We start from the raw sequence: 26,840 nt of genomic DNA on the forward strand, positions 1-26,840 counted from the left end.
TGCTTTGGAGGTGAATGTGTTGGAAAATGACTGTCCTTGTGCAGTGCCTGTGGGCCTGGGGCACTGCAGCAGCACTATAAAAGAGGGACCTTCTCCTTGCTCTCATTAACTCCTCTCACCTCCATCTCCTTCAGATCAAGGTGAGTCCAAAGCCTTCTCCTTTCTTCCTCTTTTGGGCTTTCTGATCACATTTCCTGCTTCAATCCCATGTGGGCTCATGAGAGCAGCTTGTTATGGGGGGAGAGGGAAGGGGCACAAGTTGTGCATGGGGAGAGGTTGGGTTTTGTCTGAGATGTCTCCTGAGTTCTGGCCGAGGTGTGGAAGTCTCTGGGCTGGGTCACTCTTTAGGACATTCTTGGGGGTTGGGGCAAACAGTGAGGCTGTTGGGGCTCTCTAAGCAGCCTCCTGCTGTCTTCTCCTTCTCTTTGCATTTCTCCATCATGATGGGCCAAAAGAGTGCTCTGACACAGCCCATTCTAAACTCTGTTCCTCACTTCCCTGTGTCTCAGGTGCATCTGCAGCCCCAAGCCATGTCCTGCTACACCCCGTGCCGGCCCTGTGGCCCCACCCCGCTGGCCAACAGCTGCAATGAGCCCTGTGTCAGGCAGTGCCAGGACTCCACCGTCATCATCGAACCCTCGCCCGTGGTGGTGACCCTGCCCGGCCCCATCCTCAGCTCCTTCCCACAGAACACCGTGGTGGGATCCTCCACCTCTGCTGCTGTTGGCAGCATCCTCAGCTCTCAGGGAGTGCCCATCAGCTCCGGGGGCTTTGGCCTCTCAGGCTTGGGCAGTGGCCTCTGTGGCACCAGGTGCCTCCCCTGCTAAAGCTGCTGGCCATGGCCCTGGGCAAGGAAGCCAGGGACTGCCAGCATGGGAGCGCCCTGGGGACGCAGCATCGGCTCTTTGCTTCCCCAGGGGCTGAGCAAGCCCAGCAGCTCTGGCACAAGGATGGGGCCAGCCTGGGCTCTGGGCAAGCACAGCCCATGCCTGCCTCTGCCCTCTGCCCTCTGCCCCTCTCTCCTTTCCCTCCTGTGTCCCTCCTGCCTTGTGCTCCCCTGCCCTCTGAACCCCACACAGCCATCCTGGGGACAACCTGCTGCCTCCCCCGAGTGTGGAGCCCTGCTTGGAAAACACACCTTGAAAAGCAACAGACTCTTGTTTGCCCCTGGTGCTCTCTGCATTGCCATCTCAGCTTGAATTGACCTCAGTTTTCTGTTTTGACTCATTAAAGTTCTTTTGCATCACAGCCCATGTTTTCCTCTCATTTATTCCTCTGCAGATCACCTTCCAACATGCCCAAAAAGAGAGGTGATGCTCTGGGCTGGTTGTGGATTGTGGGGCATGGGTGTTCACAGGCTGTTAACACAGGCTCAATTTAAATATTCTTAGTCATGCAATAGGTTACTCTGTTTTCTCATTTTCTCTACTGACCTGGGGCTGGAGATCATGGCCTGACGCTCTTCAATGATCATAACCATGAGAGAGATGATTTTTGGTCTTGAGAGCAATGTCAGATTTGTCTTTACAAACAAGCTCTGGGTCTGCTGGTAGATCAGACTAGCACTGAGACATAAAAGAAACAAGGGGAAGGATTCCTCTGATTGGTGAATGGAAAAAGACATTTTCCTTTACCAATAAACTGTAGGTTTGCTGAGAAATGAAACTGGATATTGAAAGATGAAAGAAGCAATGAAGAAAAACCATGAATTCTGGAAGAATTATAAATTAAAAGGGAGAGTTATACATTAGAGGAGAATCTCAGGTGTCAGGCTGTGCTGGCTACACCTGGAGGAGGGCAGAATCACAGAAGTTTTTCTCCATGAAATCTTCTCCTGTGAGTTGATGGGACCAATTGGAGGCTGGTTTGGTTATTGACAGGCCGAAAAACCAATTGCAGAAAGTTAGTTTGCTCCATGAAAAGACATTTTGAAGGCGGTAACCCATAAATAATGTCTCTTTGTCTTCCAGCAGCAGTGCAGGTCACTGGGCCCGGCCTGGCTCCGCTGTGGGCCCCTGTGTGGGGAGCTGGCATGGCCCGGCAGGGAGGAGGGGTGGCCATCGGCCGTGGGTGCTGCTGCTGCCACCCAGGGAGGCTGAGTGAGGTCCCAGCCGTTCCCCTCCTGCCCCTTCCAGCACGGCCAGAGGGTTCTGAGATCCTGGCACAGCTCCAGCATGGCTTGGCTGCAGTCTTTGCATTTTCCCGTGTGAGATTTTAACTCTTTTAATGCTCAGGTAAGACTCGCAGACTTTCAATCCTCCCCTGAGTTAGAGGCAAAAAAGAATAGAATAGCTAAGTTTCTTTAGAAGGAAGGAGAATGAGAAGCTGCTATGAAGGCTGGCTGAAAATCGTTTTGTAAGTTGTAGGCATGAACTGATATTGCACTACATATTCCTATAAGCCATGGAGAAAAACATGGGGGGCTTGGAGTGTTCCATTTGATAAATTGTTGACCAAAAGCACCTGTGTTGAGAATCTTTCGCCCCTAGGAGAAAAGAGGATCTCTGTTTCTGGAGATGAAGCATGAACAGAGAGAAAAAAAGATGAAGAGAATTCTTGGTTTGGAGCAGTTCATTCTTAAAAGCATATACCCCATGAGTTTAACATGGCCCATAAGCACAGCTTTGGGAAAGTTGTGAAGATGGGAGGAGCTTCACGATTTGCAAGTTTTTTCCTGGGTGGATGCAAATTGAGAAAGTGAAGCCACGAGAGAACTGGTTTCATTCCCTCCATGTGGAGAAGTCCCTATGGCCTGACAAGAGGAAACTTCTCTCTCTGAAGTGAACTGAAAAGGACTATTTAAGTTGGGAACTGACTGAAGTAGGATTTTTTTATGTTTGTTTTGTTGTTATGAAGGTTGGGAGAAGGGAGGAGGAAGTGGTCTGAAGATCTTATTCTGAATTTTGGTCTTTTCTTTCTTTGTGTCGTAATTAGAGTTTCTTTTATACCCTTATTAGGTTTAAGGCCTGCCTTGCTTTTGCTCCAGGTTCTGTCTCACAACAGAAAATGAGTATATTTAATTTGACAAATCAAAACTATAACACAGGCATTCCAGGAAGTCTGTACCTCTCAAGTACCTCAGCCCAAGGGGAAAGAGAGAGGGAAATTGGGATAAAAATGAGGCTGAGTCCTCCAAAAATCTGAGAGATCTCAGGGGAATGCCCCATAGCCTCTCCCTTTATTCCAATAAAGTAAAAAGATTTCTCTGTCTCCTTTTTGGACATTAACCTCTCGTGTTCTTGGATTAATTTTCCTGACAATACCATCCCCAAACCATAACAGTAATAAATCAAGATGTTGTGTGCAAGTGCAGCTGATTGCAGTTAGCATCTCTTACTCTGGGTCATCTGGGGGAAAAAACAAAAACAGTTTTAAGGATATAATAAATTAAGTTGATGTGTGCAATTGCTAACCTGGAAAAATATTCCAGGTCCATTTACTCTATAGCTGAATTATGCCCATTGCAATACTGAAAGTCACACCTACAGGTCAGAAAGACCCTTCCCCATGGCATGTGTAGAATTGAGCTGTAGAATTGTGTAACTTGTATGGAACTCAGGAACCAATCCCAGTACAGGGGCTGTGTTTGGAAAGCTTTGAACTCTGAATTTCCGTGTGCAAACAATGGCATGCAAAGTCTGGTGGCCATGCTTGATTTGGGGAATTGCACCAAGCACCCAGGCTTGTACAAGTCTGACATAAATAATCAATGTCTCTTCCAAGCGTGTGATTCTTGAGTTGTGGCACAGTGGGTAACAAATCTGATATCGTGGGCAACACAGCCAAACCCATTCTGTGATTGCATGGGAGCACAGGTCTGTGAGAAGGCAGCCCACTGCACTGTGTCCTCCTTTTGGAATTTGGTTAGGATGGCTCCTCCTGGAGTCTGATGGGAAGCTGGTGCCTTTGTCCTGTCAGTAAGAGCTTCACTGCTGAGTGCTTGTGTCAATTGTTCAGCTTCAAGAGGAAAGAGAAAAGAGGTGCATGGTTGTCTCTGGACAATGTAGGGTAATTTTATTCTGTTCTAGGGTAATTCTATTTTATTCTATGCAGCCCTGCCAGGAAGGACTTGGGAGTGGCTGTGGGATGATAGGGCTGCCATGCAGCAGAGCTGTGCTCTGGCTGCCCAGAAAGCCAACTGTGTCCTGGGCTGAATCCAAAGCAGCTCGGGCAGCAGGACAAGGGAGGGGATTCTGCCACACTCGGGTGAGACCCCACCTGCAGAGCTGCCTCCTGCTCGGGGGTCCCAGCACTGGAAGGGCCTGGAGCTGTTGGAGCGAGTCCAGAGGAAGCCAAGATTATCAGAGGGATGGAGCAGCTCTGCTGTGAGGCTGGGCTGGGAGAACTGGGATTGCTCAGCCTGCAGAGGAAAGGCTTTGAGGTGATGGAATTGTGGCCTTGCAGTACCTGAAGGGAATTTACAGGCAAGATGGAGAGAGATTATTTACAAGAATCTGCATTGACAACACAAGGGGAATGGCTTCACACTGACAGGCAGTAGGTTTAGATTGTATATCAAGAAGTAAGCCTTTATTATAAGGGTGGACAGGCCCTGGCACAAATTGTCAGAGCAGCTGTGGCTGCCCCTGGATCCCTGGAAGTGTTCAAGGCCACGTTGGACAGGGCTTGGAGCAGCCTGGGACAGTGGAAGGTGTCTCTGCCCATGGCAGGGGTGGAACTGGATGGGCTTGAAAGTCCTTTCCAACCCAAACCATTCTGGGATTTTATCATTCTTTTCAGAGACAGGGAAAGTCAGAACCCAGAGGGTCACTCAGGGCACACTGGGCACACCCAATGCCAGCCTGTGCTGACAGCCAGGGCAAAACCAGCGCCAAGAACCCCCTCCCAGAAACAGCCCTGGGGCAACATCTGTGCCCTGGGAGAGTGTCTGCAGGGCAAAGGACGACACAAAGGCAGGGGCTGGGATGCAGCAGAATTTAATGAGTCAAAAGAGGGGGATGCAGGTGGGGGCCAGAGTGCAGGGAGCAGCTTTAGCAGGGGAGGCACCTGGTGCCACAGAGGCCACTGCCCAAGCCTGAGAGGCCAAAGCCCCCGGAGCTGATGGGCACTCCCTGAGAGCTGAGGATGCTGCCAACAGCAGCAGAGGTGGAGGATCCCACCACGGTGTTCTGTGGGAAGGAGCTGAGGATGGGGCCGGGCAGGGTCACCACCACGGGCGAGGGCTGGATGGCCACGGTGGAGTCCTGGCACTGCCTGACACAGGGCTCATTGCAGCTGTTGGCCAGCGGGGTGGGGCCACAGGGCTGGCAGGGCCGGCACCGGGTGTAGCAGGACATGGCTTGGGGCTGCAGATGCACCTGAGAGACAGAAAATGGAAAATCAAGGCATGAGAGGCATTGGAAGTGCAACCTGTCACCCCAAAATGAGGGAGATCCTTCCCTCAGCCCCAGAGAGCCCTAGCAAGAATAATCAAGGCTATGGAGGAACCTCTCTAGCCCATAGCTCAGGAGACACCTTATTCCATATCCATCCTTTTCCCTGGAATACCTTCCCTGTCCCACGGTAAGCAGCCTCAAGACCCAGTCCTGGATTTTGGGAATGTGAGAAGTCTCAAAAGAGGATTATGTGGATGGAGTAGAAGGACAAGGAGGATGAGAAGGAGGACAGGAACTGGCTCCAAACTCACCTTGTTCCCAGTGAGATGGAGAAGAGACGAATGGATGAGAGAGTGGTTAGAAGGGCCCATTTTTATAGTGCTCCTGCACCGCCCCAGGCCCACAGTCACTGCATGAGGACAGCAATTTTCCTACAGACTCATCTCTAAAGCAAAATATTTGACCTAATGCCCCAGGTGGTGTTTTAGTTTCCATCAATGCTGCCATTTCATTTCCTCATTTCTGACTCACTCTCTAGGTCACAGAGGCACCTTTCCAGCACCTGGACGAGGAGCCCGAGGATTTCCTGCTCAGGTACACATCAGTAGAGGCAGGAGATGTGCTCCACTCCCTGGAGGGCCCTGTGCAGCCTGAGCTCTGGGGAGATCTGTTTGCAGCTCCCTGGGCAGGACAACAAGCACATCTTCCCACCAAGGCAGTGGCTCTTGGATACCCAAAGGCCACTGTGCCAGACTATGGAGCCCATCCCTCTCCCTCCCTGCTGCCTCCCTGCTCATGCCACGAGCCACTGGGCATTGCCTCTATGGCCAGGTGGGCTGCCCTGCTCTTGGCAGACACCTTCACTCGAGGAAATCTTCTGAGGAAACAGTTGCCAGTCGAAAGTCATCCCTTCTCGTGACAGCCTCTGGGCTCCATAAGCTCTATTATCATTAGGCTTGCAGAAGAATCTTGTTAGCCTTAATTCCTTGATTGCTCAAGAAACCTTGGTCCTCTACTCTCCTGATGCCTCCATGAGCTTTAGCAGCAGCTTTGTCACTTCCAGCAGCAGAGTCAAAGACCTGGACTCCTTTTGCAAACACACTGACAGTCCTGCAAGCCCCCTGGGCTGAGGGAGTGCTGACAACCAGGCCATGGAGAGGGCAGTGGCCACGGGGCTGCCAGGAGCTGTACCCAGTGCTCAGAGATGGTTTTACTGGGACATGGTGGAGCTGCCCTGACAGCAGGGGAATTCAGCTCTGTTTGGGACAGGATGCCAAAAGGCTGACAACAGGCCAACCCAAAATTCGAGTGTGACTTGCCACAGGCAGGGAGTCTCTCCCTGGAGATCTGTCTACTGAAGGATTCCCTGCCCTCCTGGGATGCTCCCCAGCTGCCTCCATGTCTGCAGGGCAGGGAAGTGCAGCCCTCACTGGTGTAGTCTGAGAGCAGGTTTTGGACCCAGGGCCCTTCTGAGCACACCTCCTCCCTGAGCACCCCAGGCATGTGGCACTGCAGAGTTTGGAGGCTGTAAGATCACAGCAGTTTTGTGCCCAGTGATTCAGGAGTTCTTCATTTTGCAGTGCAAGACTTACTTTTTGCCACCTTCTTGAAGGCAGAAAAACTTGCACGGGCCAAGTCCCCCAGCTCGTTTCCAGTGCTCACATGCTTTTTGTGACAGCCTTGATTTCAAAGGGGGTTGAAAGTGACCTTCAGGTGACACCAAGCATTGCTCCTGCATGCCCAGCACCAAATCAGACACACTTGTGTTAGGCTAAACCATTTAAATGTTCCCACACTTATCCTGTGGCACTGGGGGGAAGTCTTCCCATTTCCTGACAACCCGACGAGCATCAGGACAGCAATTCCTGCCAGTAAAGAACAAGTCCAAGAAGCCCTGGAGTACCTCTGCCAGGCACATAACCCCTGCCTTCAGGGGAGCTGCCCTGTTAATACTGGAGCTGCCTTTGGCCAATTCTCCCCTTTCCCTTTCCCTGAAGGTTTTCTTGTTGCCCTCCTGTGATTTGCCTGACTCAGCTCCAGGTGGCCTTTGGCTTTCCTAACCCCAGCCTGGATACTCCAATAGCCTGGCAAACATCTCCCCCAGAGCAAAGGGCATCAAGAGGAAGAGAGATGGAACATTGGCTCAGACAGGGTGCCTGGAGGTGCTGCAGCTCTCTACCCTTGTGCAGAGTGGGAAGAGAGAGAAGCAAGTGACACATCCCTAAGCACGAGGAACTTTTGGGGACTGTGGTGACACGTGTTGCTGGGAGCAGAGCTGGCACAGTTCTTACACAGGCAGTTGCAAACAATTGTATTTCACTGCCCCAAGCCAACATCTCCTGCCTGCCTGGGACTGTTCCAGCACCACTGGCCCAACCAACATGATTCTGCCCAGGATATCCTTTAGCTTCTCATCACAGAACATGAAAGGATCCTGCAGAGCAGGGCGAGAATGTCAGAAATGAGGAAATGAAATGGCAACGTAGACAGAAACATGACCTGAATTGGTGCCATTACATAGGATATTTTGTTTTCGAGGTGAGCCTGTCGAAAATTACTGCCTTTGTGCAGGACTGTGGGCCTGGGGCAATGCAAGAGCTGTATATAAGCAGGCTCTTCTCCTCACTCTCACATTCACTCTGCTCACCTCCATCTCCTTGGAACAAGGTGAGTTGAGGCTCCTTCTCCATTTTCTCCTTCTCCTCTGGGATTTCTCAGCACACACCTGTGACTTTGTCCCATGTGAGATCTTGCAGATGCTTTTTGTGAGAGGAGGAAAGGAGTGGGAGATGTGTGGTTGCTGGGTCTTGGCAGAAGCATTGCCCCAGATTTGGGCTGGTTGGGGCTTGAGCTCTGGGTGGGGTTTGTGCGAGGGAAAGAGCCCAAGTGCCTCCACAAAGAGCCACGAGCTCTCATTGCCAGCTCATGCCTTGGCTCCCTTATGGAGAGGCCACAGCTGGATCCTCACCTGCTCCTTGTGATTTACTTCCCTCTTCTCTGTCTCAGGTGCATCTGCAGCCCCAAGCCATGTCCTGCTACACCCGGTGCCAGCCCTGTGGCCCCACCCCGCTGGCCAACAGCTGCAATGAGCCCTGTGTCAGGCAGTGCCAGGACTCCACCGTGTACATCCAGCCCTCGCCCGTGGTGGTGACCCTGCCCGGCCCCATCCTCAGCTCCTTCCCACAGAACACCGTGGTGGGATCCTCCACCTCTGCTGCTGTTGGCAGCATCCTCAGCTCTCAGGGAGTGCCCATCAGCTCCGGGGGCTTTGGCCTCTCAGGCTTGGGCAGTGGCCTCTGTGGCACCAGGTGCCTCCCCTGCTAAAGCTGCTCCCTGCACTCTGGCCCCCACCTGCATCCCCCTCTTTTGACTCATTAAATTCTGCTGCATCCCAGCCCCTGCCTTTGTGTCGTCCTTTGCCCTGCAGACACTCTCCCAGGGCACAGATGTTGCCCCAGGGCTGTTTCTGGGAGGGGGTTCTTGGCGCTGGTTTTGCCCTGGCTGTCAGCACAGGCTGGCATTGGGTGTGCCCAGTGTGCCCTGAGTGACCCTCTGGGTTCTGACTTTCTCTGCCTCTTTGGCTCAGCACAGAATTGCCCTACATTGTCCAGGAACAAACATCCACTCTGTTTGCACTTCTTTTCCTTTTCCCGTCTCAGCTGCACACTGTGACACAAGTACTCAGCAGTGAATGTGTTACTGAGCAGACAGAGGAGCTGGACTCCAATCAGACTCCAGCAGATCCCATGGATCTGAAAGGTTTCTGCAAGGGAGGGACAGAGTGCATTGTGCTGCCTTCTCACAGACCTCTGTTATCATGGGATCACAGAATGGGATTTGTTGGAAGAGATTGCTAAAGATCATTTAGTCCAACCCTCCTTCCATGGACAGTATCCCAGCTCCAGCTGGCCTATTCCAGTTTAAAACTCCTGCCTTTTGTGCAATCACTGGATATAATGTCACTCTCCAACTTCCTTACACTGTCCCTTGATGTACTGAAAGGCTGCAATAAAATCCCTCACATCCTGCTCCACTCCTGACTAAAAATCCTCAACTGCTTCAGCTGCCCTTCAGAGCAGGGTGATGCATCCTGGTGTGCAGGTGGGACCATTCTTGCAGCCCTTCTCTGCAGGGCAGGCTCTCCTTCCATGCACCCCACAGTCCCTATTGATTGCTGAGACTGCCCCAAAGCAGTGCCAGGACCCTGCCCTTGGCTTTGTTGAAGTCCCTCGTGTTCCAGGTGGGACCATTCCTCAGTTCTGCCAAGATCCCTGTGGATTTCAACCCTCCCACCTAGCAGAGCTATTGCTCTCCTCAGTTTCATGTCATTGCTGAGAGTCACAGATCATGAAGTTTGGAAAAGACCTCCGAGATCATCACCTGAACAAAATAGCCCGATGGCCACTAAAGCACACCACCAAGTGCTGTGAGGGTGCACCCAAGACCATTGTCCATGTCCCTGATGCTCACAGACCCCGAGGGCTGGCACCAGCAGCCTGGGCTGTGAGCAGCAGTGGAAGCAGGAGAGGGGTGGGAGCCACGATGCTGCTCTGCTCAGCACTCGCCTGCTGCCAGCCCTGTCTGGGCCACAGGCTGAAATGCAAGAGCCACCAGGAACAAGCAGGGTGAGTTCAGTGCAGGGTGGCCGGGATGGTGAGGGGATCAGAGCACTTAATTTAGGCCCAGGGATTGCTGAGTGTGGAGACAAGAATGGTTTGGTCAGAGAGAGAAAATCATTCTTGGAGTAGACAGGGTCAGTGAAGAGGTTTGGTTCATTCTATCCATGTGCAGACTGGGAGACACTGAAGTCTTAAGGGATCAAGACTGAAAACATTCCCCATTTGTGGAGACCAGGGTGCTTTGGTGAACTGGGGGAGGTGAGCTCTGGATGTGTCATGGCCAACCTCTGATCTAGGAAGACAGAGGGTGGATGATGGGCTTTGGATGAGATAGGAGGTGGATGCTGGTGCCCCTTGTCACTCTAAGCTCTCCTCCCTTGCACAGACCACGGGGTTGTGGGACTCCCTCTCTTGCCCCGGGGGAAGCACCAGGACATTCCTGTGTGCCCTGACAGTGTCCATCTCTCCTGATGGGCCATATTGGGCCAAAACCAAAACAACTGCTCTGGGTGTGCAGGGCAGCTGTGTTGTCTTAGAAGGTGTCAAGAGCTCCTGAAGTGTCCCATGATCCACAACATCAGATGGTGCAGTGTGAAGCTTCCCCACCTGAAACTGAGTGAATATAAGCCAAGTAGATTTTATGTTCCCTGGATTTTCCCCAGCATTTTCCCCCATCACTTCTCTGAGACTTTCCCAACCAGCTGACAGGTGCAGTCTGTGACCACTTGGCCCAAGACTGCCCAGCAGCCAAGTCTCATTGCAGGGCCCATGGCTGGAGAGATCTTCACAATCTTGCCCTTTATATCTCTCTCTTCCTTTCTTTTGCCTTGTACATGTCCCTGGGTGATGAGGTTGCACCTTCACCTTGCAATGCTTTCATGTTGTTGTATTGCTTTAGAGAATAAAATCGAGGATGGCCACAGATGTGTTTTTGTGTGCAATCCCATTGTTGTACAATAAACCCTCTGTGTGTACTCACAAACAACCAACAGTGTTGGTTGTCTCTAATCAATCTCAAGGGATGCATTAACAAGAACCTGGGTTACCCCTCACCTTCTGCCCTGGGTCCTGACACAGACACGTGGAGGAGGATAGAAAGCAGCAATACCATGATAAAGCACATTCAGCTCTCCCCTCGTAAAAGGCACTCAAACACATTCCCCTAAATCTGTCCCACAGCACCAGCCCTGAGCAACACCTCCCTCCCTGGGAATATTGGGAGACCAACAACAGGGAAAGGATGACACAGAGGCGTGGGCTGGGATGCAACAGAAATTTAATGAGCCAAAAGATGAGAACACGGTCACTGTGAGTGGAGACGTCAGTGCAGAGATCACGAGGGTCAGCTTGGAATCTCCATGCCATGGCTGTGGCAGAGATGGCAGCAGGTGTCCCTGTGCCTGAGCCAGAGAGGGACAGGGCCAGCAGGTTGTCCCCAGGATGGCTGTGTGGGGTTCAGAGGGCAGGGGAGCACAAGGCAGGAGGGACACAGGAGGGAAAGGAGAGAGGGGCAGAGGGCAGAGGGCAGAGGCAGGCATGGGCTGTGCTTGCCCAGAGCCCAGGCTGGCCCCATCCTTGTGCCAGAGCTGCTGGGCTTGCTCAGCCCCTGGGGAAGCAAAGAGCCGATGCTGCGTCCCCAGGGCGCTCCCATGCTGGCAGTCCCTGGCTTCCTTGCCCAGGGCCATGGCCAGCAGCTTTAGCAGGGGAGGCACCTGGTGCCACAGAGGCCACTGCCCAAGCCTGAGAGGCCAAAGCCCCCGGAGCTGATGGGCACTCCCTGAGAGCTGAGGATGCTGCCAACAGCAGCGGAGGTGGAGGATCCCACCACGGTGTTCTGTGGGAAGGAGCTGAGGATGGGGCCGGGCAGGGTCACCACCACGGGCGAGGGCTGGATGGCCACGGTGGAGTCCTGGCACTGCCTGACACAGGGCTCATTGCAGCTGTTGGCCAGCGGGGTGGGGCCACAGGGCCGGCACGGGGTGTAGCAGGACATGGCTTGGGGCTGCAGATGCACCTGAGACACAGGGAAGGGGCAAGCAGAGCACAAGGAGTGGGTGAGGATCAGCCTGTCACACCTCCATGACCATAACCCTGTTTCTCTCAGCACAAAAGGCTCCCCAAATCAAGACAAAGTCCATAGAGATCCCCACCAAGAGCTCAGGAGACCCCCAAGCCAAGCCCCAGGGTCAGTCTCTGCCACACCTTCTGCCTCCTTCCCTCTCCCATGGCAAGGAGCCCCAGTGCCCAGCTGAAGACAAGTCATGTCTTTGAAATGCACTTGGACGAGGGCAAGGAGGATGAGAAATGCTCCAAACTCACCTTATTCCCAAGGAGCTGGAGACAGGAAGAGTGGATGGGAGAGTGAGGAGAAGGAGCTGCTTTTATACTGCTCCTGCACAGCCCCAGGCCCACAGTAACTGCACAAGGCAACAATTTTCCTACAGACTCACCTCCAAACTGAATATCCTCCCTAATGCCACGGGGTGTGTTTTGGCTTCCATTAACGCTGTTGTTTAATTTCCTCCTTTCTGACATTCCCCACTAGGTCATGAAGATCCCTTTCATGTTAAAGGATGAGAAGCCAAATGATTTTTCCTGCAGGAACACATGAGTAATGGCTGGACTCAATGATCTTGGAGGTCTTTGTGAGTCCTTGTGATTCTGTGATTCAAGAATTCTCTGATCATTGGCAGGAATCCTGTCTCAAACAAAGCCCTGTGCCGTTGGGATCCTCCTCAATATCTGGGGCAAGTTTTGGGTGCCTGGACCGTTCCCTGTTCCTCCCTCTCTCCTCACCCACGATGCCCTTTGGCTGCACAGGGTGGATGTGACCTGGATGACACACAGGCACAGGCCACTTTTCCAATACATGCTGTCAGTGCAGAGAACACATATGACATGTGTGAGCAGCCAGGCATCCCTTTTCCCAAGGCCAGGATGAAGCTGGAGGGGGATTCCTCCCTGCCTTGGCCTGGCCTGCAGACATCACTCACTCCTGGCTTGGCCTCACAGCCAAAGGCTGACACACGGCCAACCCAAAATTAGAGCGTGACTCCCCACTGGTAGGGAGAGTCTCTCCCTGGAGATTTGCCTACTGAAGGATTCCCTGCCCTCCTGGGACGCGTCCCAGCTGCCTCCATGTCTGCAGGGCAGGGAAGTGCATCAGCCCTTGAGGTATTTTGAGAGCTTGCTTTTGTACCCAGGGTGTTCCTGAGCACAATCCCTCCCTGAGCATCCCCAGGGATGTGGCACTGCAGTTTCCCCCAAGCTCTCACATGTTGGGGAAATGGAGAAGGTTTCCTTCCCTCTCCAGTGGTGCTGGGTTGTTCTCTAGGCTGAGGAGGCATTTGCAGAATCAGAAAGGAGTGGGTTTAAGTCCCAATGCCCAGGACGTGTCCAAGCAGTGGGGTGCTGTTTTCTGGAAGCCCTTCTTGCAGCTCCTGAGCCTCCAGGAGAGCTCCCCTCCACAGCCTCCAGTGCCTCTGAGCAGGAAGATGAGTCCTTGTGTCCATTCTGTGCCTCCATCAACATCTCCTCCAGTTTTCCTGTGTTTTGCCTTGACTTTCCACGTTCTTTTGAACCACGAGGTGCCCCTAAGATGCTGCCAGCTTTTCCCATCTCTTTAGGTCTTCACAGGAGCCTGTGAAGGCACATCTGGCCTGCCAGGTGCCTGAGTGGGTGGAAGAGTTGGCATGTTTGAAGTCCAGGGTGTGTACATTGCAACTCGTCTCCTCCCTGACCATCTCCTTCTCTCTGTCCTCAGCTGCATCCCCTGAGTGCTGGCACCTCCCAAAGGGAGCTCTGAGGTGCTTTCTTTACCACCAACCCTCGTGTGTCCATCACCAAGTCACACACAGTGGTCCAGTCTGATTAAATGTTCCCACAGCTGATCCTCCTCCTCTGCTCTGGGGACGTTTTCCCTACCCCTATCTCCCAGGAATATCAGGAACCTTCTCCTGTGACAGGAAATGTTGCCAGTGAAAACCAAGGCCCAGAAGCCTTGGAGAACCTTGCCCTTTGCTGTCAGCCCTGCCCCAGTGAGGCTGCCCCAGCCAGCCTTGGCTCAAGCCTCCCTTTTGCTCTTGCCCTGTGTGCAAGATCTTGTTTCCCAGCAGGAGCTTTCCTGATTCAGCTGCAGGTGGGCTTTGGCTTTCCAGCCCCAAGCCTGGAATCCTCAGACAGCCTGGCAAAGGTTCAGCACCAGCAAAGGGCATCAAGAGGAAGGCAGAGGAAAGCATTTCCCTGCAGAAGCAGCGTGCAGTGGGTGTTGGAGAGAGGTGAGAGGAGCAGAGAGCAGCAGGCAGGACGTGCTGTGAGGAGAGGAGCCTTTGGGTGCTCTGCTGCTCTGGGCAGGGCAGGGCAGAGCTGGGGCTGTCCCTGCAGAGGCAGCTGCCAACAATGGCAAGGCACAGCCCCGAGCCAACATCCCCAGCCTGCACGGGCCCCTGGGGCACGGGGACACATCCTGTGCCTGCACGGACACGCTCTGAGCCCAGGGATGCTCAGGCCTGGCAGGGCACACGGGGAAGGAGCTGCAACACACACCAAGCACGACAGAAATGAGGAAATGAAAGGGCAGCCTTGATGGAAATCCAACCACAACGGGCGGCGTTAGGGAGGATATTTTGCTTTGGAGGTGAATGTGTTGGAAAATGACTGTCCTTGTGCAGTGCCTGTGGGCCTGGGGCACTGCAGCAGCACTATAAAAGAGGGACCTTCTCCTTGCTCTCATTAACTCCTCTCACCTCCATCTCCTTCAGATCAAGGTGAGTCCAAAGCCTTCTCCTCTCTTCCTCTTTTGGGCTTTCTGATCACATTTCCTGCTTCAATCCCATGTGGGCTCATGAGAGCAGCTTGTTATGGGGGGAGAGGGAAGGGGCACAAGTTGTGCATGGGGAGAGGTTGGATTTTGTCTGAGATGTCTCCTGAGTTCTGGCCGAGGTGTGGAAGTCTCTGGGCTGGGTCACTCTTTAGGACATTCTTGGGGATTGGGGCAAACAGTGAGGCTGTTGGGGCTCTCTAAGCAGCCTCCTGCTGTCTTCTTCTTCTCTTTGCATTTCTCCATCATGATGGGCCAAAAGAGTGCTCTGACACAGCCCATTCTAAACTCTGTTCCTCACTTCCCTGTGTCTCAGGTGCATCTGCAGCCCCAAGCCATGTCCTGCTACACCCCGTGCCAGCCCTGTGGCCCCACCCCGCTGGCCAACAGCTGCAATGAGCCCTGTGTCAGGCAGTGCCAGGACTCCACCGTGTACATCCAGCCCTCGCCCGTGGTGGTGACCCTGCCCGGCCCCATCCTCAGCTCCTTCCCACAGAACACCGTGGTGGGATCCTCCACCTCTGCTGCTGTTGGCAGCATCCTCAGCTCTCAGGGAGTGCCCATCAGCTCCGGGGGCTTTGGCCTCTCAGGCTTGGGCAGTGGCCTCTGTGGCACCAGGTGCCTCCCCTGCTAAAGCTGCTCCCTGCACTCTGGCCCCCACCTGCATCCCCCTCTTTTGCCTCTTTTGACTCATTAAATTCTGCTGCATCCCAGCCCCTGCCTTTGTGTCGTCCTTTGCCCTGCAGACACTCTCCCAGGGCACAGATGTTGCCCCAGGGCTGTTTCTGGGAGGGGGTTCTTGGCGCTGGTTTTGCCCTGGCTGTCAGCACAGGCTGGCATTGGGTGTGCCCAGTGTGCCCTGAGTGACCCTCTGGGTTCTGACTTTCCCTGTCTCTGAAAAGAATGATAAAATCCCAGAATGGTTTGGGTTGGAAAGGACTTTCAAGCCCATCCAGTTCCACCCCTGCCATGGGCAGAGACACCTTCCACTGTCCCAGGCTGCTCCAAGCCCTGTCCAACGTGGCCTTGAACACTTCCAGGGATCCAGGGGCAGCCACAGCTGCTCTGACAATTTGTGCCAGGGCCTGTCCACCCTTATAATAAAGGCTTACTTCTTGATATACAATCTAAACCTACTGCCTGTCAGTGTGAAGCCATTCCCCTTGTGTTGTCAATGCAGATTCTTGTAAATAATCTCTCTCCATCTTGCCTGTAAATTCCCTTCAGGTACTGCAAGGCCACAATTCCATCACCTCAAAGCCTTTCCTCTGCAGGCTGAGCAATCCCAGTTCTCCCAGCCCAGCCTCACAGCAGAGCTGCTCCATCCCTCTGATAATCTTGGCTTCCTCTGGACTCGCTCCAACAGCTCCAGGCCCTTCCAGTGCTGGGACCCCCGAGCAGGAGGCAGCTCTGCAGGTGGGGTCTCACCCGAGTGTGGCAGAATCCCCTCCCTTGTCCTGCTGCCCGAGCTGCTTTGGATTCAGCCCAGGACACAGTTGGCTTTCTGGGCAGCCAGAGCACAGCTCTGCTGCATGGCAGCCCTATCATCCCACAGCCACTCCCAAGTCCTTCCTGGCAGGGCTGCATAGAATAAAATAGAATTACCCTAGAACAGAATAAAATTACCCTACATTGTCCAGAGACAACCATGCACCTCTTTTCTCTTTCCTCTTGAAGCTGAACAATTGACACAAGCACTCAGCAGTGAAGCTCTTACTGACAGGACAAAGGCACCAGCTTCCCATCAGACTCCAGGAGGAGCCATCCTAACCAAATTCCAAAAGGAGGACACAGTGCAGTGGGCTGCCTTCTCACAGACCTGTGCTCCCATGCAATCACAGAATGGGTTTGGCTGTGTTGCCCACGATATCAGATTTGTTACCCACTGTGCCACAACTCAAGAATCACACGCTTGGAAGAGACATTGATTATTTATGTCAGACTTGTACAAGCCTGGGTGCTTGGTGCAATTCCCCAAATCAAGCATGGCCACCAGACTTTGCATGCCATTGTTTGCACACGGAAATTCAGAGTTCAAAGCTTTCCAAACACGGCCCCTGTACTGGGATTGGTTCCTGAGTTCCATACAAGTTACACAATTCTACAGCTCAATTCTACACATGCCATGGGGAAGGGTCTTTTTGACCTGTTGGTGTGACTTTCAGTATTGCAATGGGCATAATTCAGCTATAGAGTAAATGGACCTGGAATATTTTTCCAGGTTAGCAATTGCACACATCAACTTAATTTATTATATCCTTAAAACGGTTTTTGTTTTTTCCCCAGATGACCCAGAGTAAGAGATGCTAACTGCAATCAGCTGCTCTTGCACACAACATCTTAATTTATTACTGTTATGGTTTGGGGATGGTATTGTCAGGAAAATTAATCCAAGAACACGAGAGGTTAATGTCCAAAAAGGAGACAGAGAAATCTTTTTACTTTATTGGAATAAAGGGAGAGGCTATGGGGCATTCCCCTGAGATCTCTCAGATTTCTGGAGGACTCAGCCTCCTCTTTATCCCAATTTCTCATCCGCATTTCCCTCTCTTTCCCTGTGGGCTGAACTACTTGAGACACACAGACCTCAAGGGATGCCTGATACCTGAGATTCTCCTCTAATGTATAACCCTCCCTTTTAATTTATAATTCTTCCAGAATTCATGGTTTTTCCTCATTGCTTCTTTCTTCTTTTGATATCCAATTTCATTTCTCAGCAAAGCTACAGTTTGTTTGCAAAGGCAAATGTCTTTTTCCATTCACCAATCAGTGGAATCCTTCCCCTTGTTTCTTTTATGTCTCAGTGCTAGTCTGATCTACCAGCAGACCCAGAGCTTGTTTGTAAAGACAAATCTGACATTGCTCTCAAGACCAAAAATCATCTCTCTCATTGTTATGATCACTGAAGAGCGTCAGGCCATGATCTCCAGCCCCAGGTCAGTAGAGAAAATGAGAAAACAGAGTAACCTATTGCATGACTAAGAATATTTAAATTGAGCCTGTGTTAACACCCTGTGAACACCCATGCCCCACAATCCACAACCAGCCCAGAGCATCACCTCTCTTTTTGGGCATGTTGGAAGGTGATCTGCAGAGGAATAAATGAGAGGAAAACATGGGCTGTGATGCAAAAGAACTTTAATGAGTCAAAACAGAAAACTGAGGTCGATTCAAGCTGAGATGGCAATGCAGAGAGCACCAGGGGCAAACAAGAGTCTGTTGTTTTTCAAGGTGTGTTTTCCAAGCAGGACTCCACACTCGGGGGAGGCAGCAGGTTGTCCCCAGGATGGCTGTGTGGGGTTCAGAGGGCAGGGGAGCACAAGGCAAGAGGGACACAGGAGGGAAAGGAGAGAGGGGCAGAGGGCAGAGGGCAGAGGCAGGCATGGGCTGTGCTTGCCCAGAGCCCAGGCTGGCCCCATCCTTGTGCCAGAGCTGCTGGGCTTGCTCAGCCCCTGGGGAAGCAAAGAGCCGATGCTGCGTCCCCAGGGCGCTCCCATGCTGGCAGTCCCTGGCTTCCTTGCCCAGGGCCATGGCCAGCAGCTTTAGCAGGGGAGGCACCTGGTGCCACAGAGGCCACTGCCCAAGCCTGAGAGGCCAAAGCCCCCGGAGCTGATGGGCACTCCCTGAGAGCTGAGGATGCTGCCAACAGCAGCAGAGGTGGAGGATCCCACCACGGTGTTCTGTGGGAAGGAGCTGAGGATGGGGCCGGGCAGGGTCACCACCACGGGCGAGGGCTGGATGTACACGGTGGAGTCCTGGCACTGCCTGACACAGGGCTCATTGCAGCTGTTGGCCAGCGGGGTGGGGCCACAGGGCCGGCACGGGGTGTAGCAGGACATGGCTTGGGGCTGCAGATGCACCTGAGACACAGGGAAGTGAGGAACAGAGTTTAGAATGGGCTGTGTCAGAGCACTCTTTTGGCCCATCATGATGGAGAAATGCAAAGAGAAGAAGAAGACAGCAGGAGGCTGCTTAGAGAGCCCCAACAGCCTCACTGTTTGCCCCAACCCCCAAGAATGTCCTAAAGAGTGACCCAGCCCAGAGACTTCCACACCTCGGCCAGAACTCAGGAGACATCTCAGACAAAATCCAACCTCTCCCCATGCACAACTTGTGCCCCTTCCCTCTCCCCCCATAACAAGCTGCTCTCATGAGCCCACATGGGATTGAACAGGGGATGTGATCAGAAAGCCCAAAAGAGGAAGAAAGGAGAAGGCTTTGGACTCACCTTGATCTGAAGGAGATGGAGGTGAGAGGAGTTAATGAGAGCAAGGAGAAGGTCCCTCTTTTATAGTGCTGCTGCAGTGCCCCAGGCCCACAGGCACTGCACAAGGACAGTCATTTTCCAACACATTCACCTCCAAAGCAAAATATCCTCCCTAACGCCGCCCGTTGTGGTTGGATTTCCATCAAGGCTGCCCTTTCATTTCCTCATTTCTGTCGTGCTTGGTGTGTGTTGCAGCTCCTTCCCCGTGTGCCCTGCCAGGCCTGAGCATCCCTGGGCTCAGAGCGTGTCCGTGCAGGCACAGGATGTGTCCCCGTGCCCCAGGGGCCCGTGCAGGCTGGGGATGTTGGCTCGGGGCTGTGCCTTGCCATTGTTGGCAGCTGCCTCTGCAGGGACAGCCCCAGCTCTGCCCTGCCCTGCCCAGAGCAGCAGAGCACCCAAAGGCTCCTCTCCTCACAGCACGTCCTGCCTGCTGCTCTCTGCTCCTCTCACCTCTCTCCAACACCCACTGCACGCTGCTTCTGCAGGGAAATGCTTTCCTCTGCCTTCCTCTTGATGCCCTTTGCTGGTGCTGAACCTTTGCCAGGCTGTCTGAGGATTCCAGGCTTGGGGCTGGAAAGCCAAAGCCCACCTGCAGCTGAATCAGGAAAGCTCCTGCTGGGAAACAAGATCTTGCACACAGGGCAAGAGCAAAAGGGAGGCTTGAGCCAAGGCTGGCTGGGGCAGCCTCACTGGGGCAGGGCTGACAGCAAAGGGCAAGGTTCTCCAAGGCTTCTGGGCCTTGGTTTTCACTGGCAACATTTCCTGTCACAGGAGAAGGTTCCTGATATTCCTCGGAGATAGGGGTAGGGAAAACGTCCCCAGAGCAGAGGAGGAGGATCAGCTGTGGGAACATTTAATCAGACTGGACCACTGTGTGTGACTTGGTGATGGACACACGAGGGTTGGTGGTAAAGAAAGCACCTCAGAGCTCCCTTTGGGAGGTGCCAGCACTCAGGGGATGCAGCTGAGGACAGAGAGAAGGAGATGGTCAGGGAGGAGACGAGTTGCAATGTACACACCCTGGACTTCAAACATGCCAACTCTTCCACCCACTCAGGCACCTGGCAGGCCAGATGTGCCTTCACAGGCTCCTGTGAAGACCTAAAGAGATGGGAAAAGCTGGCAGCATCTTAGGGGCACCTCGTGGTTCAAAAGAACGTGGGAAAGTCAAGGCAAAACACAGGAAAACAGGAGGAGATGTTGATGGAGGCACAGAATGGACACAAGGACTCATCTTCCTGCTCAGAGGCACCTGGCTGTGGAGGGGAGCTCTCCTGGAGGCTCAGGAGCTGCAAGAAGGGCTTCCAGAAAACAGCACCCCACTGCTTTGGACACGTCCTGGGCATTGGGACTTAAACCCACTCCTTTCTGATTCTGCAAATGCCTCCTCAGCCTAGAGAACAACCCAGCACCACTGGAGAGGGAAGGAAACCTTCTCCATTTCCCCAACATGTGAGAGCTTGGGGAAACTGCAGTGCCACATCCCTGGGGATGCTCAGGGAGGGATTGTGCTCAGGAACACCCTGGGTACAAAACCAAGCTCTCAAAATACCTCAAGGGCTGATGCACTTCCCTGCCCTGCAGACATGGAGGCAGCTGGGACGCGTCCAGGAGGGCAGGGAATCCTTCAGTAGGCAAATCTCCAGGGAGAGACTCTCCCTACCAGTGGGGAGTCACGCTCTAATTTTGGGTTGGCCGTGTGTCAGCCTTTGGCTGTGAGGCCAAGCCAGGAGTGAGTGATGTCTGCAGGCCAGGCCAAGGCAGGGAGGAATCCCCCTCCAGCTTCATCCTGGCCTTGGGAAAAGGGATGCCTGGCTGCTCACACATGTCATATGTGTTCTCTGCACTGACAGCATGTATTGGAAAAGTGGCCTGTGCCTGTGTGTCATCCAGGTCACATCCACCCTGTGCAGCCAAAGGGCATCGTGGGTGAGGAGAGAGGGAGGAACAGGGAACGGTCCAGGCACCCAAAACTTGCCCCAGATATTGAGGAGGATCCCAACGGCACAGGGCTTTGTTTGAGACAGGATTCCTGCAATGATCAGAGAATTCTTGAATCACAGAATCACAAGGACTCACAAAGACCTCCAAGATCATTGAGTCCAGCCATTACTCATGTGTTCCTGCAGGAAAAATCATTTGGCTTCTCATCCTTTAACATGAAAGGGATCTTCATGACCTAGTGGGGAATGTCAGAAAGGAGGAAATTAAACAACAGCGTTAATGGAAGCCAAAACACACCCCGTGGCATTAGGGAGGATATTCAGTTTGGAGGTGAGTCTGTAGGAAAATTGTTGCCCTGTGCAGTTACTGTGGGCCTGGGGCTGTGCAGGAGCAGTATAAAAGCAGCTCCTTCTCCTCACTCTTCCATCCACTCTTCCTGTCTCCAGCTCCTTGGGAATAAGGTGAGTTTGGAGCATTTCTCATCCTCCTTGCCCTCGTCCAAGTGCATTTCAAAGACATGACTTGTCTTCAGCTGGGCACTGGGGCTCCTTGCCATGGGAGAGGGAAGGAGGCAGAAGGTGTGGCAGAGACTGACCCTGGGCTTGGCTTGGGGGTCTCCTGAGCTCTTGGTGGGTTGGGGATCTCTATGGACTTTGTCTTGATTTGGGGAGCCTTTTGTGCTGAGAGAAACAGGGTTATGGTCATGGTGGTGTGACAGGCTGATCCTCAGCCACTCCTTGTGCTCTGCTTGCCCCTTCCCTGTGTCTCAGGTGCATCTGCAGCCCCAAGCCATGTCCTGCTACACCCCGTGCCGGCCCTGTGGCCCCACCCCGCTGGCCAACAGCTGCAATGAGCCCTGTGTCAGGCAGTGCCAGGACTCCACCGTGGCCATCCAGCCCTCGCCCGTGGTGGTGACCCTGCCCGGCCCCATCCTCAGCTCCTTCCCACAGAACACCGTGGTGGGATCCTCCACCTCTGCTGCTGTTGGCAGCATCCTCAGCTCTCAGGGAGTGCCCATCAGCTCCGGGGCTTTGGCCTCTCAGGCTTGGGCAGTGGCCTCTGTGGCACCAGGTGCCTCCCCTGCTAAAGCTGCTGGCCATGGCCCTGGCAAGGAAGCCAGGGACTGCCAGCATGGGAGCGCCCTGGGGACGCAGCATCGGCTCTTTGCTTCCCCAGGGGCTGAGCAAGCCCAGCAGCTCTGGCACAAGGATGGGGCCAGCCTGGGCTCTGCGGTCAGTTGCAGCTCTGCCCAACAGCGTGTTCTCGGTTCTGCGGGCAAGCACGCCCTCTTGCCTTGGCCCCGAGAGCAAAGTCCCGAGCGAGCACTCGACTCAGTGCAATGCACCCGGAAGGACGCTCTCGCTCGCCTTTCAAGAGAGCGATTCCTAACAGCAGAAGCAGCAGAGGCACAAACTGCACGACGAGAAGGGACAACGTAGAACACGTCTCTGTCCTGGCACATTTGCGTGCGCGATACTTCCCTCCGGCTCTTCGGGCCTTGCGAAGCTCTGTGTACTGCGAGCGCTGCTACTCGGAGCTGAGAAGGACCGTGGAGCTAGCGGCGAATTCGGAGAGCTCTTCGCTGCACTGCCGCCGCTCGCAAGCGGCTTCGTTCTTCGCCTTCTGCCGTCCGGCGAAGGCTGAACTCCAGCGGTCAGTTGCAGCTCTGCCCAACAGCGTGTTCTCGGTTCTGCGGGCAAGCACGCCCTCTTGCCTTGGCCCCGAGAGCAAAGTCCCGAGCGATCACTCGACTCAGTGCAATGCACCCGGAAGGACGCTCTCGCTCGCCTTTCAAGGAGCGATTCCTAACAGCAGAAGCAGCAGAGGCACAAACTGCACGACGAGAGGGGACAACGTAGAACACGTCTCTGTCCTGGCACATTTTCGTGTGCGATACTTCCCTCCGGCTCTTCGGGCCTTGCGAAGCTCTGTGTACTGCGAGCGCTGCTACTCGCAGCTGAGAAGGACCGTGGAGCTAGCGGCGAATTCGGAGAGCTCTTCGCTGCACTGCGCCGCTCGCAAGCGGCTTCGTTCTTCGCCTTCTGCCGTCCGGCGTGAGCTGAACTCGATGCGGTCAGTTGCAGCTCTGCCCAACAGCGTGTTCTCGGTTCTGGGGGAAGCACGCCCTCTTGCCTTGGCCCCCGAGAGCAAAGTCCCGAGCGAGCACTCGACTCAGTGCAATGCACCCGGAAGGACGCTCTCGCTCGCCTTTCAAGGAGCGATTCCTAACAGCAGAAGCAGCAGAGGCACAAACTGCACGACGAGAGGGGGACAACGTAGAACACGTCTCTGTCCCTGGCACATTTTCGTGTGCGATACTTCCCTCCGGCTCTTCGGGCCTTGCGAAGCTCTGTGTACTGCGAGCGCTGCTACTCGCAGCTGAGAAGGACCGTGGAGCTAGCGGCGAATTCGGAGAGCTCTTCGCTGCACTGCGCCGCTCGCAAGCGGCTTCGTTCTTCGCCTTCTGCCGTCCGGCGAAGGCTGAACTCCAGCGGTCAGTTGCAGCTCTGCCCAACAGCGTGTTCCTCGGTTCTGCGGGCAAGCACGCCCTCTTGCCTTGGACCCGAGAGCAAAGTCCCGAGCGAGCACTCGACTCAGTGCAATGCACCCGGAAGGACGCTCTCGCTCGCCTTTCAAGGAGCGATTCCTAACAGCAGAAGCAGCAGAGGCACAAACTGCACGACGAGAGGGGACAACGTAGAACACGTCTCTGTCCTGGCACATTTGCGTGTGCGATACTTCCCTCCGGCTCTTCGGGCCTTGCGAAGCTCTGTGTACTGCGAGCGCTGCTACTCGCAGCTGAGAAGGACCGTGGAGCTAGCGGCGAATTCGGAGAGCTCTTCGCTGCACTGCGCCGCTCGCAAGCGGCTTCGTTCTTCGCCTTCTGCCGTCCGGCGAAGGCTGAACTCCAGCGGTCAGTTGCAGCTCTGCCCAACAGCGTGTTCTCGGTTCTGCGGGCAAGCACGCCCTCTTGCCTTGGCCGCGAGAGCAAAGTCCCGAGCGAGCACTCGACTCAGTGCAATGCACCCGGAAGGACGCTCTCGCTCGCCTTTCAAGGAACGATTCCTAACAGCAGAAGCAGCAGAGGCACAAACTGCACGACGAGAGGGGACAACGTAGATCACGTCTCTGTCCTGGCACATTTGCGTGTGCGATACTTCCCTCCGGCTCTTCGGGCCTTGCGAAGCTCTGTGTACTGCGAGCGCTGCTACTCGCAGCTGAGAAGGACCGTGGAGCTAGCGGCGAATTCGGAGAGCTCTTCGCTGCACTGCGCCGCTCGCAAAGCGGCTTCGTTCTTCGCCTTCTGCCGTCCGGCGAGAGCTGAACTCCAGCGGTCAGTTGCAGCTCTGCCCAACAGCGTGTTCTCGGTTCTGCGGGCAAGCACGCCCTCTTGCCTTGGCCGCGAGAGCAAAGTCCCGAGCGAGCACTCGACTCAGTGCAATGCACCCGGAAGGACGCTCTCGCTCGCCTTTCAAGGAGCGATTCCTAACAGCAGAAGCAGCAGAGGCACAAACTGCACGACGAGAGGGGACAACGTAGAACACGTCTCTGTCCTGGCACATTTGCGTGTGCGATACTTCCCTCCGGCTCTTCGGGCCTTGCGAAGCTCTGTGTACTGCGAGCGCTGCTACTCGCAGCTGAGAAGGACCGTGGAGCTAGCGGCGAATTCGGAGAGCTCTTCGCTGCACTGCGCCGCTCGCAAGCGGCTTCGTTCTTCGCCTTCTGCCGTCCGGCGAAGGCTGAACTCCAGCGGTCAGTTGCAGCTCTGCCCAACAGCGTGTTCTCGGTTCTGCGGGCAAGCACGCCCTCTTGCCTTGGCCCCGAGAGCAAAGTCCCGAGCGAGCACTCGACTCAGTGCAATGCACCCGGAAGGGACGCTCTCGCTCGCCTTTCAAGGAGCGATTCCTAACAGCAGAAGCAGCAGAGGCACAAACTGCACGACGAGAAGGGACAACGTAGAACACGTCTCTGTCCTGGCACATTTTCGTGTGCGATACTTCCCTCCGGATCTTCGGGCCTTGCGAAGCTCTGTGTACTGCGAGCGCTGCTACTCGCAGCTGAGAAGGACCGTGGAGCTAGCGGCGAATTCGGAGAGCTCTTCGCTGCACTGCGCCGCTCGCAAGCGGCTTCGTTCTTCGCCTTCTGCCGTCCGGCGAAGGCTGAACTCCAGCGGTCAGTTGCAGCTCTGCCCAACAGCGTGTTCTCGGTTCTGCGGGCAAGCACGCCCTCTTGCCTTGGCCGCGAGAGCAAAGTCCCGAGCGAGCACTCGACTCAGTGCAATGCACCCGGAAGGACGCTCTCGCTCGCCTTTCAAGGAGCGATTCCTAACAGCAGAAGCAGCAGAGGCACAAACTGCACGACGAGAGGGGACAACGTAGAACACGTCTCTGTCCTGGCACATTTTCGTGTGCGATACTTCCCTCCGGCTCTTCGGGCCTTGCGAAGCTCTGTGTACTGCGAGCGCTGCTACTCGCAGCTGAGAAGGACCGTGGAGCTAGCGGCGAATTCGGAGAGCTCTTCGCTGCACTGCGCCGCTCGCAAGCGGCTTCGTTCTTCGCCTTCTGCCGTCCGGCGAGAGCTGAACTCCAGCGGTCAGTTGCAGCTCTGCCCAACAGCGTGTTCTCGGTTCTGCGGGCAAGCACGCCCTCTTGCCTTGGCCCCGAGAGCAAAGTCCCGAGCGAGCACTCGACTCAGTGCAATGCACCCGGAAGGACGCTCTCGCTCGCCTTTCAAGGAGCGATTCCTAACAGCAGAAGCAGCAGAGGCACAAACTGCACGACGAGAGGGGACAACGTAGAACACGTCTCTGTCCTGGCACATTTGCGTGTGCGATACTTCCCTCCGGCTCTTCGGGCCTTGCGAAGCTCTGTGTACTGCGAGCGCTGCTACTCGCAGCTGAGAAGGACCGTGGAGCTAGCGGCGAATTCGTAGAGCTCTTCGCTGCACTGCGCCGCTCGCAAGCGGCTTCGTTCTTCGCCTTCTGCCGTCCGGCGAGAGCTGAACTCCAGCGGTCAGTTGCAGCTCTGCCCAACAGCGTGTTCTCGGTTCTGCGGGCAAGCACGCCCTCTTGCCTTGGCCCCGAGAGCAAAGTCCCGAGCGAGCACTCGACTCAGTGCAATGCACCCGGAAGGACGCTCTCGCTCGCCTTTCAAGGAGCGATTCCTAACAGCAGAAGCAGCAGAGGCACAAACTGCACGACGAGAAGGGACAACGTAGAACACGTCTCTGTCCTGGCACATTTGCGTGCGCGATACTTCCCTCCGGCTCTTCGGGCCTTGCGAAGCTCTGTGTACTGCGAGCGCTGCTACTCGCAGCTGAGAAGGACCGTGGAGCTAGCGGCGAATTCGGAGAGCTCTTCGCTGCACTGCGCCGCTCGCAAGCGGCTTCGTTCTTCGCCTTCTGCCGTCCGGCGAAGGCTGAACTCCAGCGGTCAGTTGCAGCTCTGCCCAACAGCGTGTTCTCGGTTCTGCGGGCAAGCACGCCCTCTTGCCTTGGCCCCGAGAGCAAAGTCCCGAGCGAGCACTCGACTCAGTGCAATGCACCCGGAAGGACGCTCTCGCTCGCCTTTCAAGGAGCGATTCCTAACAGCAGAAGCAGCAGAGGCACAAACTGCACGACGAGAGGGGACAACGTAGAACACGTCTCTGTCCTGGCACATTTGCGTGCGCGATACTTCCCTCCGGCTCTTCGGGCCTTGCGAAGCTCTGTGTACTGCGAGCGCTGCTACTCGCAGCTGAGAAGGACCGTGGAGCTAGCGGCGAATTCGGAGAGCTCTTCGCTGCACTGCGCCGCTCGCAAGCGGCTTCGTTCTTCGCCTTCTGCCGTCCGGCGAAGGCTGAACTCCAGCGGTCAGT

General features: G+C 54.7%; 5 protein-coding genes across 5 annotated transcripts; 3 read left to right on the top strand and 2 right to left on the bottom strand.

The window, feature by feature from the left end:
* The first annotated feature begins 515 nt into the window (after positions 1-515).
* Positions 516-827, top strand: LOC106858241 (feather keratin 1-like). The gene has a single exon (XM_014884789.2). The coding sequence runs from the start codon at positions 531-533 to the stop codon at positions 825-827; it is 297 nt and encodes a 98-aa protein (XP_014740275.2). The 5' UTR covers positions 516-530.
* A 7,521-nt stretch (positions 828-8,348) lies between these two features.
* Positions 8,349-8,660, top strand: LOC148221164 (feather keratin 1-like). The gene has a single exon (XM_088179613.1). It carries the CDS (start codon positions 8,364-8,366, stop codon positions 8,658-8,660), a length of 297 nt encoding a protein of 98 aa, XP_088035739.1. The 5' UTR covers positions 8,349-8,363.
* Positions 8,661-11,651: 2,991 nt separating this feature from the next.
* On the bottom strand, positions 11,652-12,310 carry LOC148221165 (feather keratin 1-like). The gene is made up of 2 exons (XM_088179612.1): positions 12,275-12,310; positions 11,652-11,969 (listed from the first exon to the last, which is right to left on the bottom strand). The coding sequence occupies exon 2, from the start codon at positions 11,946-11,948 to the stop codon at positions 11,652-11,654; it is 297 nt and encodes a 98-aa protein (XP_088035738.1). The 5' UTR covers positions 11,949-11,969; positions 12,275-12,310.
* Positions 12,311-15,096: 2,786 nt separating this feature from the next.
* On the top strand, positions 15,097-15,408 carry LOC148221166 (feather keratin 1-like). Its single transcript, XM_088179676.1, has one exon. It carries the CDS (start codon positions 15,112-15,114, stop codon positions 15,406-15,408), a length of 297 nt encoding a protein of 98 aa, XP_088035802.1. The 5' UTR covers positions 15,097-15,111.
* Positions 15,409-18,316: 2,908 nt separating this feature from the next.
* LOC148221167 (feather keratin 1-like) lies at positions 18,317-18,628 on the bottom strand. The gene has a single exon (XM_088179673.1). It carries the CDS (start codon positions 18,611-18,613, stop codon positions 18,317-18,319), a length of 297 nt encoding a protein of 98 aa, XP_088035799.1. The 5' UTR covers positions 18,614-18,628.
* Positions 18,629-26,840: the final 8,212 nt, after the last annotated feature.

This window comes from Sturnus vulgaris, chromosome 27, assembly GCF_052056855.1.
Source record: "Sturnus vulgaris isolate bStuVul1 chromosome 27, bStuVul1.hap1, whole genome shotgun sequence".
Taxonomy (NCBI): Eukaryota; Metazoa; Chordata; class Aves; order Passeriformes; family Sturnidae; genus Sturnus; species Sturnus vulgaris.

Coding starts and splice junctions, on each gene's coding strand:
- LOC106858241 (XM_014884789.2), top strand. CDS start 531: ATGTCCTGCTACACCCCGTGCCGGCCCTGTGGCCCCACCCCGCTGGCC.
- LOC148221164 (XM_088179613.1), top strand. CDS start 8,364: ATGTCCTGCTACACCCGGTGCCAGCCCTGTGGCCCCACCCCGCTGGCC.
- LOC148221165 (XM_088179612.1), bottom strand. CDS start 11,948: ATGTCCTGCTACACCCCGTGCCGGCCCTGTGGCCCCACCCCGCTGGCC.
- LOC148221166 (XM_088179676.1), top strand. CDS start 15,112: ATGTCCTGCTACACCCCGTGCCAGCCCTGTGGCCCCACCCCGCTGGCC.
- LOC148221167 (XM_088179673.1), bottom strand. CDS start 18,613: ATGTCCTGCTACACCCCGTGCCGGCCCTGTGGCCCCACCCCGCTGGCC.